Genomic DNA, 17,426 nt, shown 5'->3' on the forward strand with positions numbered 1-17,426 from the left:
ATGTTTGCTAAGTCTGGCAGAATCTATATTTATCTAAATGGTTTCTTTTAAAATTGACTCTGCTTATCACCATTAAATTTCACCTAGAGTTTCAGTTCATTCCAGTTTACTGAAATTTTTAAATTCTGGATCTGGCCATATTAGATATTTTTGGCATTATTACTTGCTGATAAACATGTTTCTGTATTTCTATTGCCAGATTTTTAACAAATAAGATTTCTCCTCTACTTCAGAGAACAGACATATTTTAGATGAAAGCAAGCAAGCTAGTTCTCTCCTGAGACAGAACATTTATTATGAATGGCTGAAAATAACTGAGCAAATAGAAAATAAGGGTTCTGGAATAGCCCTCTTTGAGGGCCATTATTTCTGGCCCTCCATGGCCAGAAATAATCTGGGCCTAAGCTGCAGAGTTCCTAAGCTTTTTAATTCCAGACAGTTCAGGGTAACATGAAGCACTCTAAAATGAGAGATTAGTTTAACAACTGCAGGTAAAAAAGTAATGTATAAAAATATAAACTAAAAATAATTTAAAGCCTGTAGTATAATTAAAATGTGGATGAAATTCAATTTTCATTTGAAAATACACTCACAGTAATACACATTATAATCAAACCATTGAAAGACAAAGATAAAAAGAGACTCTTGAAAGCGGCAAGAGAAAAATGACTCATCATGTAAAAGGGATCCTCAGTAACATGAGCACCTGATTTCTCATCAGAAACCATGAAGGACATTATGAAGAAAGTGACACACAATAGAGAGAATGGGAGAAAGTATTTGCAAATCATATCCAATAAGGGCTTAATATCCAGAATATAAAAGAACTCCTAAAACTCAACCAGAAGACAATCCAATTAAAAAATAGTCAAAGAACTTAGACATTTATCCAAAAAAGACATATAAATATCCAATAAGCGTATGAAAAGACACTCAACATCACTAGTCATTAGGGATAGCAAATCAACAATGAGATACCACTTCATACCTGCTGGGATGACTATAATATAAAAAAATTAAAAATAAGTGTTGGGGAGGATATGGAGAAATTAGAACCCTGGCACACTGCTGGTGGAAATGTAAATAGTGCAGCTACTACGGAAAACATTTTGACAGTTCCTGAAAAAGTTAAAACATAGAATTGCTGTATGATCCACCAATTCCACTCTTAGGTCTTTATACAAAAGAACTTAAAAGAAGAACTCAAACAAATACTTATAAGCCAATATTCATTGCAGTATGTTCACAATAGTAAAAAGGTGGAAACAACTCAAGTGTCCCATCAACACATGACTAGATGAATAGAATGTGGTATGTAAATAATAACAACGGAATATTATTCAGCTGGAATATTATTCAGTCATAAAAATGAAGTACCAATACACACTACAACATGAATGAACCTTGAAAATAAGTGAAAAATAAGTCAGTCCAAAAGGACAAATACTTGAAATGTATGATTCTACTTACATGGAATATTTAGAACACACAAATTCACACAGACAGAAAGTAGATTAGAGGTTACCAGGCTTTGGGGGAAAAGGAGAATGGGAAGTTATTGCTTAATGGGTACAGAGTTTCTGTTTCAGTGATAGAAAAATTTTGGAAATAAATAGTGATGGTTGCACAACATTGAATGTAATTAATGCCACAGAACTCTACACTTAAAAGTGGTTAAAATGGCATATATGATGCTATATATATTTTACCACTATTTTCAAAAAAGCTATACCCAAACTCTAAAAAGCCAAATTAAAAAATAAATGGTAAACACATCAGTAATCTATTGGAAAAGCCCATTTACCTAGTGTTACACATCAGGAATGTTCAACACACATCTAACATTTAAAATACCTACTTACTTGTTTCAATGCTGAGAGTTTAGGGGCATGTTGAATGTCATGAAGAGAAGAATTCTGAACTGCCAGTTTTTCAGTAGTACTCTTGAACTCTGGATGTTGAGGTGTTAAGACTAATGCTGGATGGTTGCACAGTTTACGTAAGTACTGTAATGCCTTTTAGGGGAGAAAAAAAGCATACACAAGTCCACTTCATATGCCACAAATGTTTGTATCTCAGTACCTTTTCCCACGCTATTCTGTCTACAATGTCTTTTTTTCTCTTTTCACATACTCCTATGCATTCTTCAAGAAACAGCTCAAGTACCTCATCTGTGATGCCTTCATCTGTGCTTCTTGTGCAGCAGGTATTTTATGAAAGCATTTATAACTTGTATAAATTGTACTGTTTATGTCTGTTTCCCCCACTGGACAATGAGCTTCTCAGGGCAGAAAGAGTATCTTATTCGTTAGCTTCTATACCTAACCCTTTCCCACTCAAAGCGCTTGATAATGCGCAGATGCTTCTGGAACCAGGCATCATTTCCCAAAGAAGGATTTCTCAAACTTAAGTGGTATAAAAATTTCTTAGGACCTTATAAATCTGCAAGTCTCTCCCTTCTACACAGTATTCTGATTCCGTAGGTCTGGTAGTGGGGTTGGGAGGTGGAGCTAGCTGGTTATTTTAAGTGATTGTGTTTGAGAATCAGAATCCTATAGGATCTCTTTTTTCTTTTTTCTTTGATTCAGCCACACTCTTTCTCTTTTGCCTTTTACTTGGCTTATGATTTAGGTCTCACCTTTGGCACAGAGATTATATTAGTAAGCTCCGCTGACAAGGCTGAAGAGACTGCTGGAAACTATGATAAAAACTATGGGAGAGGCATAAGCCTTTACAAGCACCTTTTCCCTCTTCTATCTTTAAAAGTGCTACAGTACTTAATTGATTGGTGGCAAGGGGGTTCGGAGGTTTTCTATAGTGGACTATTTAAAAAGGGAAAGAAAAAGTGAATCGACACTTTTCATCTCTTTTTCATCTCTTTCTCATTTGCTATTCCCTTGAGCACAGAGACATCACGTTTCAGGACTTCTGTACTTTTTGTATCCTCTGCCCAGAATCCCTTTCCCCCACATATCTGCATGCTTCGATCCTCCTTCAGGTATCTGCTAAACATTACTTTCTCAAGAAGTGAGGCCATCCCTGATCCCTCTATTAAAAATCACAACCTTTCCTGACTCCTATACTATATAACCTCTTACTCTGCTTTATTTTCTCTTACTTACTCGTTTTTCATTTCTACAAGGGAAGGAATCTGTTTTGTCCACCACTTTAGTTAATCACTGAGCTTAGAAAAATTAGTGCCTTGTAGGTGTTCCAATATTTTTTGAATGGAAAGCAAAAGATTCTGTCTTCTGAAACCCTTTTTTCATGTAGTAAACATACTGCATTTTGTACATTTAATTTTAATATTAAATTACTTATAACTAATTATGAATCGATAAGGAAATAAATTGGTACTTTTATCTATTTTCAAGACTGTATACAATTGAGAAAAAACTGAAATAAACCCATATTTCAGTGTTCTATGTAAAATTTACTGCACTGAAGAACATTCTCCAACAACATTTAAAGAGTAGATTGTAATCTATACCTGGAATACATGTCCCGTAGCTTTAAGCTTTGGTTTTTCAGTTTCTTCAGAAAGTGCCGCTGAAGAAACTGTTTCATCAACATCACACTTGGCGCGAGACTTAGCAAAATCCTCGTAGAGCTGAACCTGTAAATTTTCCCCCACGAAAGAAGTAATTTATTTTCAATTGCTGAAAACAACTAGCACAAGCCAATAAGAACAATAATTTAAATCAACCCTCATTAAAGAAAATAAATTATAATACCTATACTTTGCTACTGAGTATAGATTATCCACTGCATTTTGGTAAATTCCTTTAAAATTACATTTAGAAAACAAGTATGACATATTGTTTGACTGCTAAAGTATTAAAAAAATGAGTCAAATAGTCCTAGACTCAATTTTTCCACTCTGGTTCAGCAAGATAAATGTATCACCAATAAAAGGAACCTGAATCCTCACAAGTAAATGAGAAAATCTCCCTTACGTGAAGTTATGTGGTCAAGCCTTGACAGGTACATTCCAAGAGAACAAGTTTTAAAATACTACTGCTGCCTAAAAGAGATCTCACAAATATCAAGTTGAAAGCATTACCCTGGAATCTGGTTTCTGCTTGTACACACTAAAACAACACAAAAGAGAAGAAAATCTAGAGTGCTAAAGAACAGAAGTCAGAATATAAAAACCCATGAAAGCTAAACAAAGCCAAATGCCACTTCCCTCCACAAGCTCTCTTCCTCCAGACTACTTAAGTGTGTTTTATGCTGATAATCATAATACACCACCAGTATATCACCACTGGTTTTTTTTTGGCACCTTTTCTTTATACTTACTTTAAAAAGTCTTCATCTCATTGCCCATAAAATATTCCTTTCAAGAAATATTAATCCTATTTTTACAAATAAGGAATGGAGACCCAGAGAGATGAGGTAGGTAATATAAATGATAACAGAGTTCTCAGATTAGTGCCCACTAAACTCAAGTTGTACAGATAAATACTCACTAATGAGTTAACTGTCTATACACTGGAGGGGAAAGAGGGTAAGTTTTTAGGGTGTGTCTATATATCTTTTATTCATTTGACCATACTAAACCAACTCCTCATACTGAAACAGACTGATGAATGGTAACTTAGAACATAAACACTCAAACAGAATTCCGATTATAGGCCATGTCTTACTAAGACAAGGGATGGCTTCCCTTTATAAAATATTAAGTTGGTGCAAAAGTAATTGTGATGTTTGCAATTATTTTTAACCTATTAAACCGCAATTATTTTTGTACCAACCTAATACTACAGAAGGAAAGGCATACAGTAACTTCCTTTGATAATGGTCCCTATGTATGAAATCAGAACTGTGCACACACCAAAATTTATTGGCAATGAATAATAATACTTTAAAAGGGATGAGGTCCCCACTTCCCAAGATTTGAAACTAAGCCCTGATATATATATATATTAGCTATATAACCTTGAGCAAGTTACTTAACTTTCTCAGATTCAGTTTCATTTGCAAAAATGGGGATTGACAGTATCTATAATGCTCTTGTGGGGATTGACAGTATCTATAATGCTCTTGTGCGGATATGACATTATAAGTAGATTTTTGGCCCTTATAAACATTTCTTCATCAGTTTAACCTTATAACTTTTTCAATTAACTAGACATATAAGAAAGCAGCTACAATCAAAATGCACATATCCAAATGTATCCACATATCCAAAAAGATTCATTTAGGTCTTATCTACTTCTGTTTGAAACAATATTCCTAGTCTCAAGACGTAGAAGCTAGGTTAGAGTGATAAAGCCAAAGGCTATTCCCATTCAGTTAATACTTCTGTGGCTTATTCAAAGCATTCTACTAATAAGCATACTACCAACAACCACCATCACCAGATTCCTAACCTGAAGAGGACTAAGAATACAGTAATAGTCTTGAATAATTTTGGGTGGAAGATCCTGTAAAACATCTTCTTTCATTCTTCTCAAAAGAAATGGCAGGACTTGGCGGTGCAGGGCATCCATCGCGAGAACACCTGTTAATAATAAGAGAAAACGGCTTCAAAAAAGTTAGGAATAAATTATATTCACTTGCACAGAGTATGTAATTGTATCTTTTTCATACCTGCTTCTTGTTCTCGACTGGAGCTTCGAGCATCCCTACTTGCTAATATAGGTTTACCATATCGAGCAGCAAACTGGCGTTCAGTCCCCAAAAATCCTGGCATGAGGAAATCAAATAATGACCACAGTTCCAAAACGTTGTTCTGAATATAAGAAAGGAACACCAGTTATCTTTCGTAGGGGGATTATTTCCTTATTCTTAAAAAAAAAAAGAAACATTAATTAAAGTGCATTATGATGATACAGATGAGTGATTATCACCACATTTTTTAGGTACACAGCATAAGTCTGCATTTTAATGTGTAACATTCAGGTTAGCATTCTTGGAGAAAATACTCTGTCCTATTTGGGGAGAAATTTTCAAGACTCCTCCTCCTGAATAAGCCTTGGTTCATAGTATTTAAACCTTACTGGTGACAAAAGTAGTAAATAGAAGAGCTAAAAGATGAAGATGTTTCTGATTCTACTGACATTCAAATTAACAGCAAGATCTAAGGAATTTGGCCAACATCACTGCTTCTTCAACAAAGGAAAACCTAAAAGAGTTTGGTTATAGGTCAAGTCTGCCCCATACTTATGAGTTCCAGGAATAGGCACAAGTTCTTTCCAATTCTGTTGAAATTTCATGGAAAAAAAACAACAAACAAACCAGCATGTTTTCATTTTGGATGCTTTCCCAATGTGGTGTATCCTACAGTACCATTCCACCCCCTTAACCCTTCCAGATGCCCTCCCCACCCTGCTCAAGCTCTGGCTCATGATGCTGGGCTGCCCTCCCACATGATGGACACCCTTCTAATCCCACTTAGACTCTGACCCCCAACTCTGGGCTCTTCGGTGCAGAAACCCACCTTATAGCTTCAGAGCTAAACTATTCAGGTAAGTAAAGGGGAAAGAGAGATGGCCTTTAGGCAAACAAAAAACCAAAAGAAAAAAATGTTATGAAAGCAATAATGTATTTAAAAATACTGTGAAGTTTCCATGTAAGTTTAAATTGAAGCAAAGTCTTGATAATTCAAGTCTAAAAAGCCTTTTTTACCTTTTAAAGGTACTTTTTCTTAGTTGTATTAAACTTTTAAATACTTGTAATTAAGTTATCTTCTGTGGTCATTAATATCCGTAGTGTTCACTTAATGGACAGAACCCTAGTCCTTTTTGGTGATGGACTTATAATCAGTCCATCACCAAAAATAATTTTGAAGAAAAGTAACAAATACATAAATAAAAAACCATCAATTATTTCAGAGTCAGAGGAACTTTCAAAGGTCGCTTGGTGTTTATCCTCCCACTAACTGGAGAGTGACAAAGGGTATCTTCCCATCAGATCTGGCTATACAAGCTACGTATGAACATTTGGAACAAATTCCTCTGGAAGATAACAGATCTCTCCTAAGTACAGAAAGACATCTACATACTCACGCATCTCCTTCCTTTTCCAAGATAAACTTCTACAATCTCCTCCCTTAAATTGTCTCCTAACCTCAGGTATTCACGCTTGTTACTAAACGATGATTCACCTTTGAATCAACACTAGCTTTTCCAGTGTTAAATCAGACTGTGGTGTAATACTACAGAAGGAGAATAGCCAGTGTGAAAGAGTCTGGCTAATGTCTCCTACACTTTGGACATAAGACTTCTGTTTACATAGCCTAAAATTATATTTTATATTTTAAATATAAAGTCATATTTATATTTTAAATATGACTTTGAAAACCTGGTTTGCTCAGCTCCTGTTACATACCAAAAGAACCATTATAAAAGCAAGATAATTACTGGAAATTATCATTCCTATAAACTAAAAAAAGCTCTTATTTAATTCACTGCCAAATGCCAAACCTTCTCTTCAAAAAAAACAAAAAAAAGAGAGAATAGTAAATAATTACCTGTATTGGTGTTCCAGAAAGAATAATCCTGTAATTAGCAGTCAGTTGTTTTACTGCTTTTGACAATTTTGTTTTTCCATTTTTAATGACATGGCCTTCATCAAGAATGCAGTAGTTAAATTTAATATTTCTAAGGGAGAATAAACAAAAAATTTTAGCATCTTTTACTGTATGTTGAAAACTATATGAGTTTTTGAGGTAGGAAAATATTAAGTTTCTTCAAACTTGGTACTAAGTTTTTGTTTAAAAAATTTTTAATTCTTACCTAAAGAAATCTATGTCATTCCTCACAACATCATATGAAGCCACTATCAGATTGTGCTTTTTTACTTGATGCTGTAACCTGTATTTAAAAATAAGTAAGATTAGGAACAGGGAATCCACAATATCTGTAATACAATTTCAAAGGGGAAACTACAGCTACCATCATATAAGGTGCTTTCAATCTGCCTACTAAGCTCAACATTCCCTTCTGTTTACATTTATGACCCTGCTATGTAAAGGCCATTCTTCTTATAAATTTGCCATATTGCCCTAACTTATTCTGAAGAGTAAAGAGATGAATACCTGACTCAAAATGTGGACATTTCAAGTTTATTTGCCAACATCTCTTCCTTGGAGGCACTATCCCTCTGCTACCCCATGTTGTGATGGGGAGGGGAGTAGAGGGAAGCTGTCAATCACAAGTCCCCATAAGCACCAAAGAGATAAAGCATCTGAATCAGGTTGAGCCATTCAGAGTGTTTTATCTCCTGACCACAAAGGGCTTCCGGTCATGACACAAACAAGGTCAGTCAGTCATCTCCAGAATCAATATGTTCATGATGGGAGACAGAAAATTTGTTTACTGTCATCACCCAGCAGGAGAATGTGGGCCTGAGACTGCCCAGAGTCATCTTACCCACCAACTGTAGACCGAAGTCCAGCAGAAGCCCATAGAACAAGTTATGTATGAGGAGAAAGAGCAAATGAGAGTAATCTAGATGTGCCTGAAACAAGAATTCACCCCTGAAATTCTCAATTTAGTGAATTACTGGGTTTCTTGTTTGCTTAAGCTAGTCTAAGTTTTTATCACTTGTAAATGAATGAATATAGAACGGACCCTACAGTAAATTCCTTACATGTGTAAGCTGTTAAAGCTGCCTGTATGCAAATCTCACTCTGCTGATTTAATTAGTGGAATGACTTTGGACCTAGACCCCATCTCTTAGACTCCTCATCTACAAATTTGGAACAATAATATACCTACACCTCATAATGTGACTGTGAGAATACACAATATATTTTACATAAATGTAAAACTGCTTATAACAATGTCTGGCCAGTAAGTGCTCAATATATGTTAGCTATTATTAATACAGAAGGGCAGCAAATCTATGGACTAATCAGCAACCTATGACTATCCAAGTTTTAAAAGATGAATTGAAATCAACAAAATTCCTTCTTCAAAATTTGTATTTAGGAACATAAGAGATGTGCTAGTTAATACAGAGAGGGTAAAGCTAATAGAACTCTAGTGTTGCTATGGTATCAGGGAAGCTAGAGCAGTCACTGTGGACCAAAAGCACTTCTGGGCAGAGGAAAGGAAGAGAGAACACTTAGGTAAAGTGGGTAGAGAATGAGAATATAACAGAAGCACCTAGGAGATGCTATGATCACAAAGCTCCCAAGAAAGACATGGAGAATGGCTTTGGTTCCTAGCTCCAACACTTACAAAGCCCAACTGATTGTTAGCAATGGCTCAAGTCCTTGAATTTCGATGAGTCTTACTGATTATATCTTTACAGTGTATGTATACTCACCTTTCTTACGTTTCTGTGTCTGACAACAACAAAAAAGCTAAATTCATTTTTTATCAACTTTATTCTTCCAAGTTGCTTAAAGCAAAAGTTTAACATTTTTGGTCAGTTAAAAGAATAAGGTACAGTCCTTACCTTATTCTTTCAGTAGGAGGTCCAGTATAATGCAATGGATTGAGATATTCTCTGGAGCAAAATTTACCTACTTCATCCACCCAATGACCTGTTAATGTTGGTGGACAAACTACCAAGGAAGGAAGTGGCATACATTCTGCCAGTTTTGATCTTGCGTATTCCTGGGCCCTTTACAACAGCAAAACACAGTAAATTAACCAGCTTATTTACATTTCTCAGCATCTGGAAGCCTTCTTTTAAAACAACTTATATTACCTGTGACAGTGATCTCCTGCTAGAATGCAGATGGACTGTAAAGTTTTTCCTAAACCCATGTCATCACATAGAATTCCATGAAGTTTATACTTATTAAGAAATGCTAACCAGTTCACACCATCCTGAAAGGTTGAAAGACAAAAATTATAAATATGAACAGATCACAAAAAGCTTTTTGTCAAAAATGTTTTGCACAGACCAAAAATCTGTATTTTTATAGGCAAAAGAGAAATAGGTGTAAAACACTAAATACAAGATTTTACTAAATGAATTTTAAAAACTCTTCAAAGTACATTTGAAAAGGATAGTCACTACTTATATTTACAAGGTAAGTAAAAAACCTTACCTGCTGATATTTTCTGAGTTCAGCATTGATTGGTACTGGAATTTTGTAATTTTCTAATTTCTTCCCATCTAACAATTGTTCCAAAAAGTGTCGCTCCTTGGCTTTCAACTGGATTAATTCTTCTGACATATTTGGAGGGTCTGGAATGCCTGCCTAAAATGATTTTTTTAAAGTATATCAAAACTATTTACTCATAATTAATTTTTTCATCCTCATATTATGAAATACTTTTAAGTCTTATCAAAATATAAATGCAGAGAAAAAAGTAATTCAAAAATAGTATAATTTTAAAGACTGGAAGATAGACTTTAAAGAATGTGGCGGTATTAAAATGCTATAATGAAACTACTAAACAAACACATCTGAAGTATTTTAAAGAACACACCTACAACTTACTTTTTCTCACACCATGCATTACTTGATAAAGAGGCAATTAAGTTGTATGGCTTATTTTAAGTGAAATGCTGTTACTGGAGCTTCTCAGTTTCAGTTATGATGTCCCAGGATATTAGTTCTCAAAATGTGGTCTGCAGACCCTTCGGGATCCCTAAGACCTTTCAAAGGGTCACTGAAGTCAAAACTAGTTCATAATAAAAGAAAGGTACTGTTTGCTTTTTTCACTGTGTTGATATTTGCACTGATGCTGCAAAAGCAATGATAGGCAAAACTTCTTGTGCATCAGAAAGAATCAAAGCAATGGTACCAAATATACCAGTAGTCACTGTATTTCTCACAGCCATGCACCAGCATTATTTTTAAAAGCTGGTTTCACTTAGGAATGTCCTTGAAGTAGTAAACATAATTTCATTAAACCTCAACCCTTGAATGCACATCTTTTTAACATTCTGTGCAACGAAATGTGAAGTACACATAAAGCACTTCTGCTCCATATCAAAGTACAATATGTTGGGCCGGCCCGGTGGCTTAGGTGGTTGGAGTGCCATGCTCCTGCCAAAAACACCGGTTCAATTCCCACATGGGCCAGTGAGCTGCACCCTTTATAGCTAAGATTGTGAACAACGGGTCTCCCTGGAGCTGGGCTGCCATAAGCATCCAGAGGTCAGCGTGGGCGGCTGCTGTGCTGTCACGGGCTGCTGTGTGCTGCTGTGGGCTACCATGTGCTGCCAGGAGTGGCCGGTAGCCAGTGTGAGCGACTGGCAGCCAGCGAAAGCTGCCGTGGGCTGCTGTGAGCAGCCGACCGATGACCTGCCTCAGCTGGGGGTAGTGCACAAGGCTCATAATACCACCAGCATGGGCCAGGGAGCTGTGTCCTACACAACTAGACTGAGAGAAACAACGGCTTGAACCAGAGTGGGGTGGGAGGAGGGAGGCAGAACAAAGGGGGGAAAAAGTACAATATGTTGAGGAAAAGCACTCATGAGATTGTTTAGATTGAGCTAACCTAGCCATTTTTCATAGAGCAATATTTTACTTGAATGGACTGATATAAACTACGGGTATTCTGACTTGGGTATTTGACACATTTTCTCAAAAATAAATTTATCACTTCAAGGAAAACAACTGACATGTTGCAAATTTAAAAATTCAATATTTCAGGAAAAACTAAGCACTGTGAACTTGAAGGCTTCCGGATACAAGGAATTTTCTGTTGATGATATTAATTAATCTGATTTTTTGCTACTGTATGATGGAAAGTATCAATCTTTAAAAGATTTATTTACATAACTCAGTGAACCAATACTTTCCAAATGACCAATGTTATAAAACATGTATAGACAAAACACCTAATCAAAAGTATCAGATAAACCAATTAATTTTAAAGTAAGAGATAACCTATATGTTGACATAATTTTGGATTCTACATTGCAAATAAATTTAACAAGCTTTCTCTTTTTAAGTTTTGTTATGCTATCAGATTAAAGAATACACACAATTATTTTAAAAGGCTGTTAAAATACTACTCACTTTTCCAACTACCTATCTCTGAGGCTGAACTTTCTTCATATACCTCACCCCAACGAACAAGTTGCAACAGACTTGAATGCCCAAGAAAATTCAAGAATCCAGCTATCTATATTAGTCCAGGCATAAAAGAGATTTGCAAAAAGGTCAATGTGATTTTTCTCACTAACTCATTTTTGTTTTAGAAAATATTTTTCATTAAAATGTTACCTATGGTAACATCTAATGGGTTTATTATTTAAATGAATTAATAAACCTTTTTACATTTATCAGTTTTAATTTCTATTACAGAAAATATGATAAAAATTCTTTGGGATCTTCAATTTTTAAGAGTGTAAAGAGGTCCTCAGACCAAAAAGTTTGAGAAGTACTGCCCTATGCTGTCTCTTAAGAAATTTAAACTCTGGAAACAGTATTTAAATTAAATTAAAATACATATCCCATATAACACCAGAAGTAGTATCAGAGGAGTGAGGTATGTACACTGAGTCTTAAAAATGACTGCATGTTATATTTTCAAAAGGTTTCAGAATTAACTTTACAGTAAGATAGAAACTAACATTTTAGTGCATCTAATCCCATAAAGATAATAATTAAAATGAGGTCTTTCTGTATAGTTCTTTACAAAGAAATAACAAAATCTTCAAACATTTATCCTCATGGAATTTTTAATAAATGACTATCAGATATAAGGCCATATAATGAGATCCTTTTCCTAACAATGAAACCCTAGGTCCAAGAGTCATAAATATTGTTCAGTGCCAGGAACCCTTCCTGTTGTAAGTATAAAATCAGGAAGAGTTACTAATAGTGAAGGGAATTAAGAGTTTCTGTCAGAATCATTGGTTGATATTCCCTAAATCCTTGGCAGTATATATTTCAGAAAAGTACATGATTCTTCCCATGAAGATGTAACAAAGGAAATCAAGATAAAGTGTTAACAGGAATGAACCTGCATGACATTCTTCTTTCTATTACTATGTCTTCAAACTCACTAATCTTTTCTTGTGAAGTATCCAATCTATTAATCCCATCCAGTGTGGTTTTACAGTCATGCATCACTTAACAAGGATACATTCTGAGAAATTTGTCCTTAGGCAGTTTTGCCATTCTGTGAACATTAAGTGCGCTTACACAAACCTAGATGGTACAGCCTACTACACACCTAGGTTATATGGCATAGCCTATTGCTCTTAGGCTACAAACCTGTACAGCATGTCTGTACTGAGTACTGTAGCAACTGTAACACAATGGTATCTGTGTATCTAAACATAGAAAACGTATAAGAATATGGTATAAAAGATAAGAAATGGTACACCTGTACAGGGCACTTACCATGAATAGAGCTTACAGAACTGGAAGTTGCTCTGGGTGAGTCAGTGAGCGCGTGGTGAGTGAATGTGAAGGCTGAGGACATTACTGTATACTACTGTAGACCTTATGAACACTGCCCCCAAGCCCTTCCTCCCCCTCCTTCCTTCTTACAGGGTCAGAAATAGAATACTGAAGCTGTCAGCACTTCTCCATTAATAGAGATGTGGGCTGAAATGACTGGAATCACTGAGGAGAAACTGGCTGGGTAAAGCGTAGATCACTATGGTAGTGACTGTCAGGAGGCAGTGAAAAGATCAGCAGGAAGAAGAAATCAAGATGGAGATAAAGGAACATAGGGGATTGTCACGGCAATGTGGTTTTGGCAACTGCATGTTGGAACAGTGGTCAGATTAAGGAATTCTGTGGTATTCATTTAAAAAGAGAGTGTTTAATATGGATAGAGTGTAGAAATGAGGACTCAATATTTTTACTTTGGAAATTTGTTTTAGGGGCCATTGATTCTATCTGACACAACAGGCTAACTCTGACATGGAATCGATGAAAGAAATAAAACTTATCTATACTTTACATCACTACAACCTGAAAATATTTCCAAAGTACAGGGACAGGATGGCTCTAAACTACCACAAAAAGCTTTTAGTAAAAGTGGCAGTGGCACTTAATTCTTGTTAAAGTAGTTCCTGTGGACCTGTACCCTTGTACAGGATCTCAGGTCCTCAATAAAGAATTTACAGGAATGTACTCTGAAGACAATCAAGCCAGATCTGGAAGGGCTGTAGCGCCCTCTGAATATGTAGTGCTGGGGGGACAGGCTCCTCCGTGCTGAAACAAGTAAGTGGCTGAGTGATTGGGATGTAATCTGTACACTCAAAATTGAGGTGCTATGAGTGAGATGGAATCTACTGTCAAAGCGCCATAGATATTGCTCCCATCAGAGGGGAAAAAATTCCTCCTGTAACCACATATCCTCCTTTTTTTACAGGAAATTGTGCTCCATTATAGTCTTATTTGACCACTGTCATATATGTGGTTTACTGTTGATCAAAATGTTGTTATGTGGCACATGACTTTTTTCATCTCAAGTTCAATTTGAGTTGTTCTTTTATCTTCCATTTTGTTCATTACATTCATGCTTTCCTCTATCTTCGTGAACATATGGAGTGTATTTCAATTTCCTTGTCTATTAATTCTATTATCTGGGTCATTTCAGGGTCTGTTTCTATTGACTGACTTTTCTCTTGGTTATTGGACATATTTCCATACCTGGTAAATTTTCTGTGGATGCTAAATGTAAGTTTTATGTTGTTAGGTGCTGAATTTTTTTGGTTTAAATATTTTAGGTTGTTTTTCTGGGATGTAGTTAAGTTACCTGAAATCAATTTGATCCTTTTAAGGCTTTTTTTGTTTGTTTGTTTGTTTGTTTTTGATGGGAAAGAGAGAGAAATTTATTGTAGATACGGCTTGTTTTTAAACTTTGTGAAGGTGAGTCCAAATCAGCCTTTCGTCAAAGGCTAATTTGGCCCCAGTACTCAGGCAATATATTTCTAACTAAAGACCATACTCAATGCTTTATATGGTAGAAGGTTTTTTGACTCAGCTTGCTGGACAAACTATTCTTGGCCCTGTGTAAGCTCAGGGAATTCTTCTACCTACTCCTTTCTATGATTTTCCTCCCTAGTCTCAAACATATATTCTTATACATATGCCCAGATGAATACTCAGCCCTTATGGGGACTGCTGGAGCTTCCTCTCTGTACAGCTACTTTCTCTTGGGTACTCTGCCTTGCAAATTCTAACCATCTTGTCCTCCCTGCACTCTGAACTCTGACTCTTCAACTTGGTAAAACTACTAGGCTCTGTTTAGGTCTCACTTCTCAGTCTGATGGCCTGGAAACTCACTCCAGGCAGTAAACGAGTGTACTTCATTTGTCTCCCTTTTCTCATGAATCACTACCCTGTGCTGCCTGTTGTTCAACATCTGAAAACCCTTGTTACATTTATTTTGTCTGGTTTTCTAGTTAAGGTAGGAGGATAAATATGGTCCCTGTTCTTCTATCATGGCCAGAAGCAAAATATGCATCACATTCTTGTAATTTTCACATCAAAGGGAACCTTACTTTTTTCTATCTCTAAAATCAAAATCTCTTTTCTTTGCCAATCTGTTATTAAATACTATTATTCTCCCTTTAAAAATAAAAATGTTTAGCTCCTTTATCACCTCACAGTGGATCTGGACTGATATGGAGGCACTTCCATTCTAATCCACATTCAAACAGAAATTAAACTGATTTTCCTACGACTCTGTTTTGAGCTGTTAGACTAATTTTCCTAAAACACTGCTTACATCATCTATCTACTCCTTTGCTCAAAGAACACATGATGGTTTCCCAGTACTCACTGATTCCAAAGATAAAAAGAGCCAATGGGGCCTAGTATAACCAATTTAGTTTACAGATAAAATGATGCAAGGCCCTATCAGTTGGTTAGAACACGAGCCGGATGGCTCGGTTGGTTAGAACACGAGCTCTGAACAACAGGGTTGCTGGTTCAATTCCCACATGGGCCAGTGAGCTGCATCCTCCACAACTAGACTGAAGACAACGAGCTGCCACTGAGCTTCCAGAGGGGCGGCCAGATGGGTCAGCTGGTTACAGCGCGAGCTCTCAACAACAAGATTGTCAGTTCAATTCCCACATGGGATGGTGGGCTGTGGCCCCTGCAACTAAGATTGAAAACGGCAACTAGACTTGGAGCTGAGCTGCGCCCTCACAACTAGATTGAAGGACAACAACTTGGAGCTGATGGGCCCTGGAGAAACACACTGTTCTCCAATATGCCCCAATAAAAAATAAAAAAAATGATGCAAGGCCCAAGAGTTAAAGGATATGAATAAGTCCCAGGAAGTGGAAGATGAAAACAATTCTAGAAATGACGCTTGGGTCCTTTGATACAGTAGTGTATTTTTTGTCATGGTGGTTATTTTAACATTTTTTATTGTGAAATAAAATATCTATGTAGAGAAAGATATTAAAAAATGTATAGTTTAATTATAAAACAAATGCCTTTACAACCATTACCAGATCAAGAAAAATAGCCCTGCCATTCTTAGAAGATCCCGTATGTTCATTCCCAGTGATAGACAACTCACTTTCATTTCCCTAAGAGGTAATCACTTTATTTACTTTCACAGCAATTTCTTTCTTAACTTCTCTTTACACTCTTCTCTTTATACCTAAGTATGCATCCCATATACTTTTGCCTATTTTTGAACGTCATAAAAAATGGAATCTTATGTTGTTGTATGTGTCTGTACTTTATTCATTCTTATTGCACTATAATAATCCAGTTAACGTATCTACTCTACTGAAGATGAGTGTTTGAGTGGTTTTAGACTACTATGCATGATGCCATAATAAATATTCTTGCAGATGTGTCTTGGTACACGTGTATGAATTTCTCTAGGGTACATACCTCAGATGGATTTGCTGGGTCATTGGCATGGGAATGTTCAACTTTACCAGATAGAGCCAAACTTTTTTTCAAAAAGGCTATCCAACTTATGCTTATACTTAGCTGGTAGGAATGTAAAATGATTCAGTTACTTTGGAAAACAGTTTGGCAGTTTCTTAAAAAAGTTAAACACCACATGACCCAGTAATTCCATTCCTAGCATACATCCACACAAAAACTTACATATGCATGTTCATAGTATTACTCATAATAGCCCAAAGCTAGTAACAGTTCAAATGTCCATTAACTGTTGAATGGAAAACAAAATGTAGTATGTCCATATAATGGAGTACTAATCAACCACAAAAAGGAAGAAGTATTGACACATACTATAACATGGATGAACTACATATCTACTTAGTTCCTGAATTACAAAAATTCCACCAAAATGCTTTAAGTGGCTTGGTGGCAGGGTTCTAGCTCTTCCCTTGCCTCAAGCCAGTTCTGTTTTCTGTATTGGCCACATATGTTATTTCTGCCACTCCAAAATTCTCCAACTTTTCTAGTCTGCTTTCTCCCACAGACTTCATTTGCTTTTTATACTTCAATTATCATCTCTCAAATTTACTTCTTTTTTGTTATTGCTCACAATTTATCAAATTTACTTTTCACGTAAACTTCAGTATGGATGTTACAGGGATACACA

At 36.0% G+C, this 17,426-nt stretch overlaps 2 protein-coding genes across 3 annotated transcripts in view; one reads left to right on the top strand and one right to left on the bottom strand.

Annotated features, from left to right (window-relative positions):
• FGFBP3 (fibroblast growth factor binding protein 3) overlaps positions 1-17,426 on the top strand; it is a 112,824-nt gene that overhangs the window by 22,047 nt on the left and 73,351 nt on the right. The window lies entirely within an intron of this gene.
• BTAF1 (B-TFIID TATA-box binding protein associated factor 1) overlaps positions 1-17,426 on the bottom strand; it is an 85,262-nt gene that overhangs the window by 5,831 nt on the left and 62,005 nt on the right. The window contains exons 26-34 of the mRNA XM_033130608.1: positions 10,013-10,165; positions 9,667-9,788; positions 9,412-9,579; positions 7,743-7,820; positions 7,478-7,607; positions 5,596-5,737; positions 5,376-5,506; positions 3,491-3,616; positions 1,863-2,015 (exon numbers count right to left, since the gene is read on the bottom strand). Coding sequence (XP_032986499.1) covers positions 1,863-2,015; positions 3,491-3,616; positions 5,376-5,506; positions 5,596-5,737; positions 7,478-7,607; positions 7,743-7,820; positions 9,412-9,579; positions 9,667-9,788; positions 10,013-10,165 — 1,203 coding nt within the window. The remainder of the gene's footprint in view (positions 1-1,862; positions 2,016-3,490; positions 3,617-5,375; positions 5,507-5,595; positions 5,738-7,477; positions 7,608-7,742; positions 7,821-9,411; positions 9,580-9,666; positions 9,789-10,012; positions 10,166-17,426) is intronic.

This window comes from Rhinolophus ferrumequinum, chromosome 16 (assembly GCF_004115265.2).
Source record: "Rhinolophus ferrumequinum isolate MPI-CBG mRhiFer1 chromosome 16, mRhiFer1_v1.p, whole genome shotgun sequence".
NCBI classification, from domain to species: Eukaryota; Metazoa; Chordata; class Mammalia; order Chiroptera; family Rhinolophidae; genus Rhinolophus; species Rhinolophus ferrumequinum.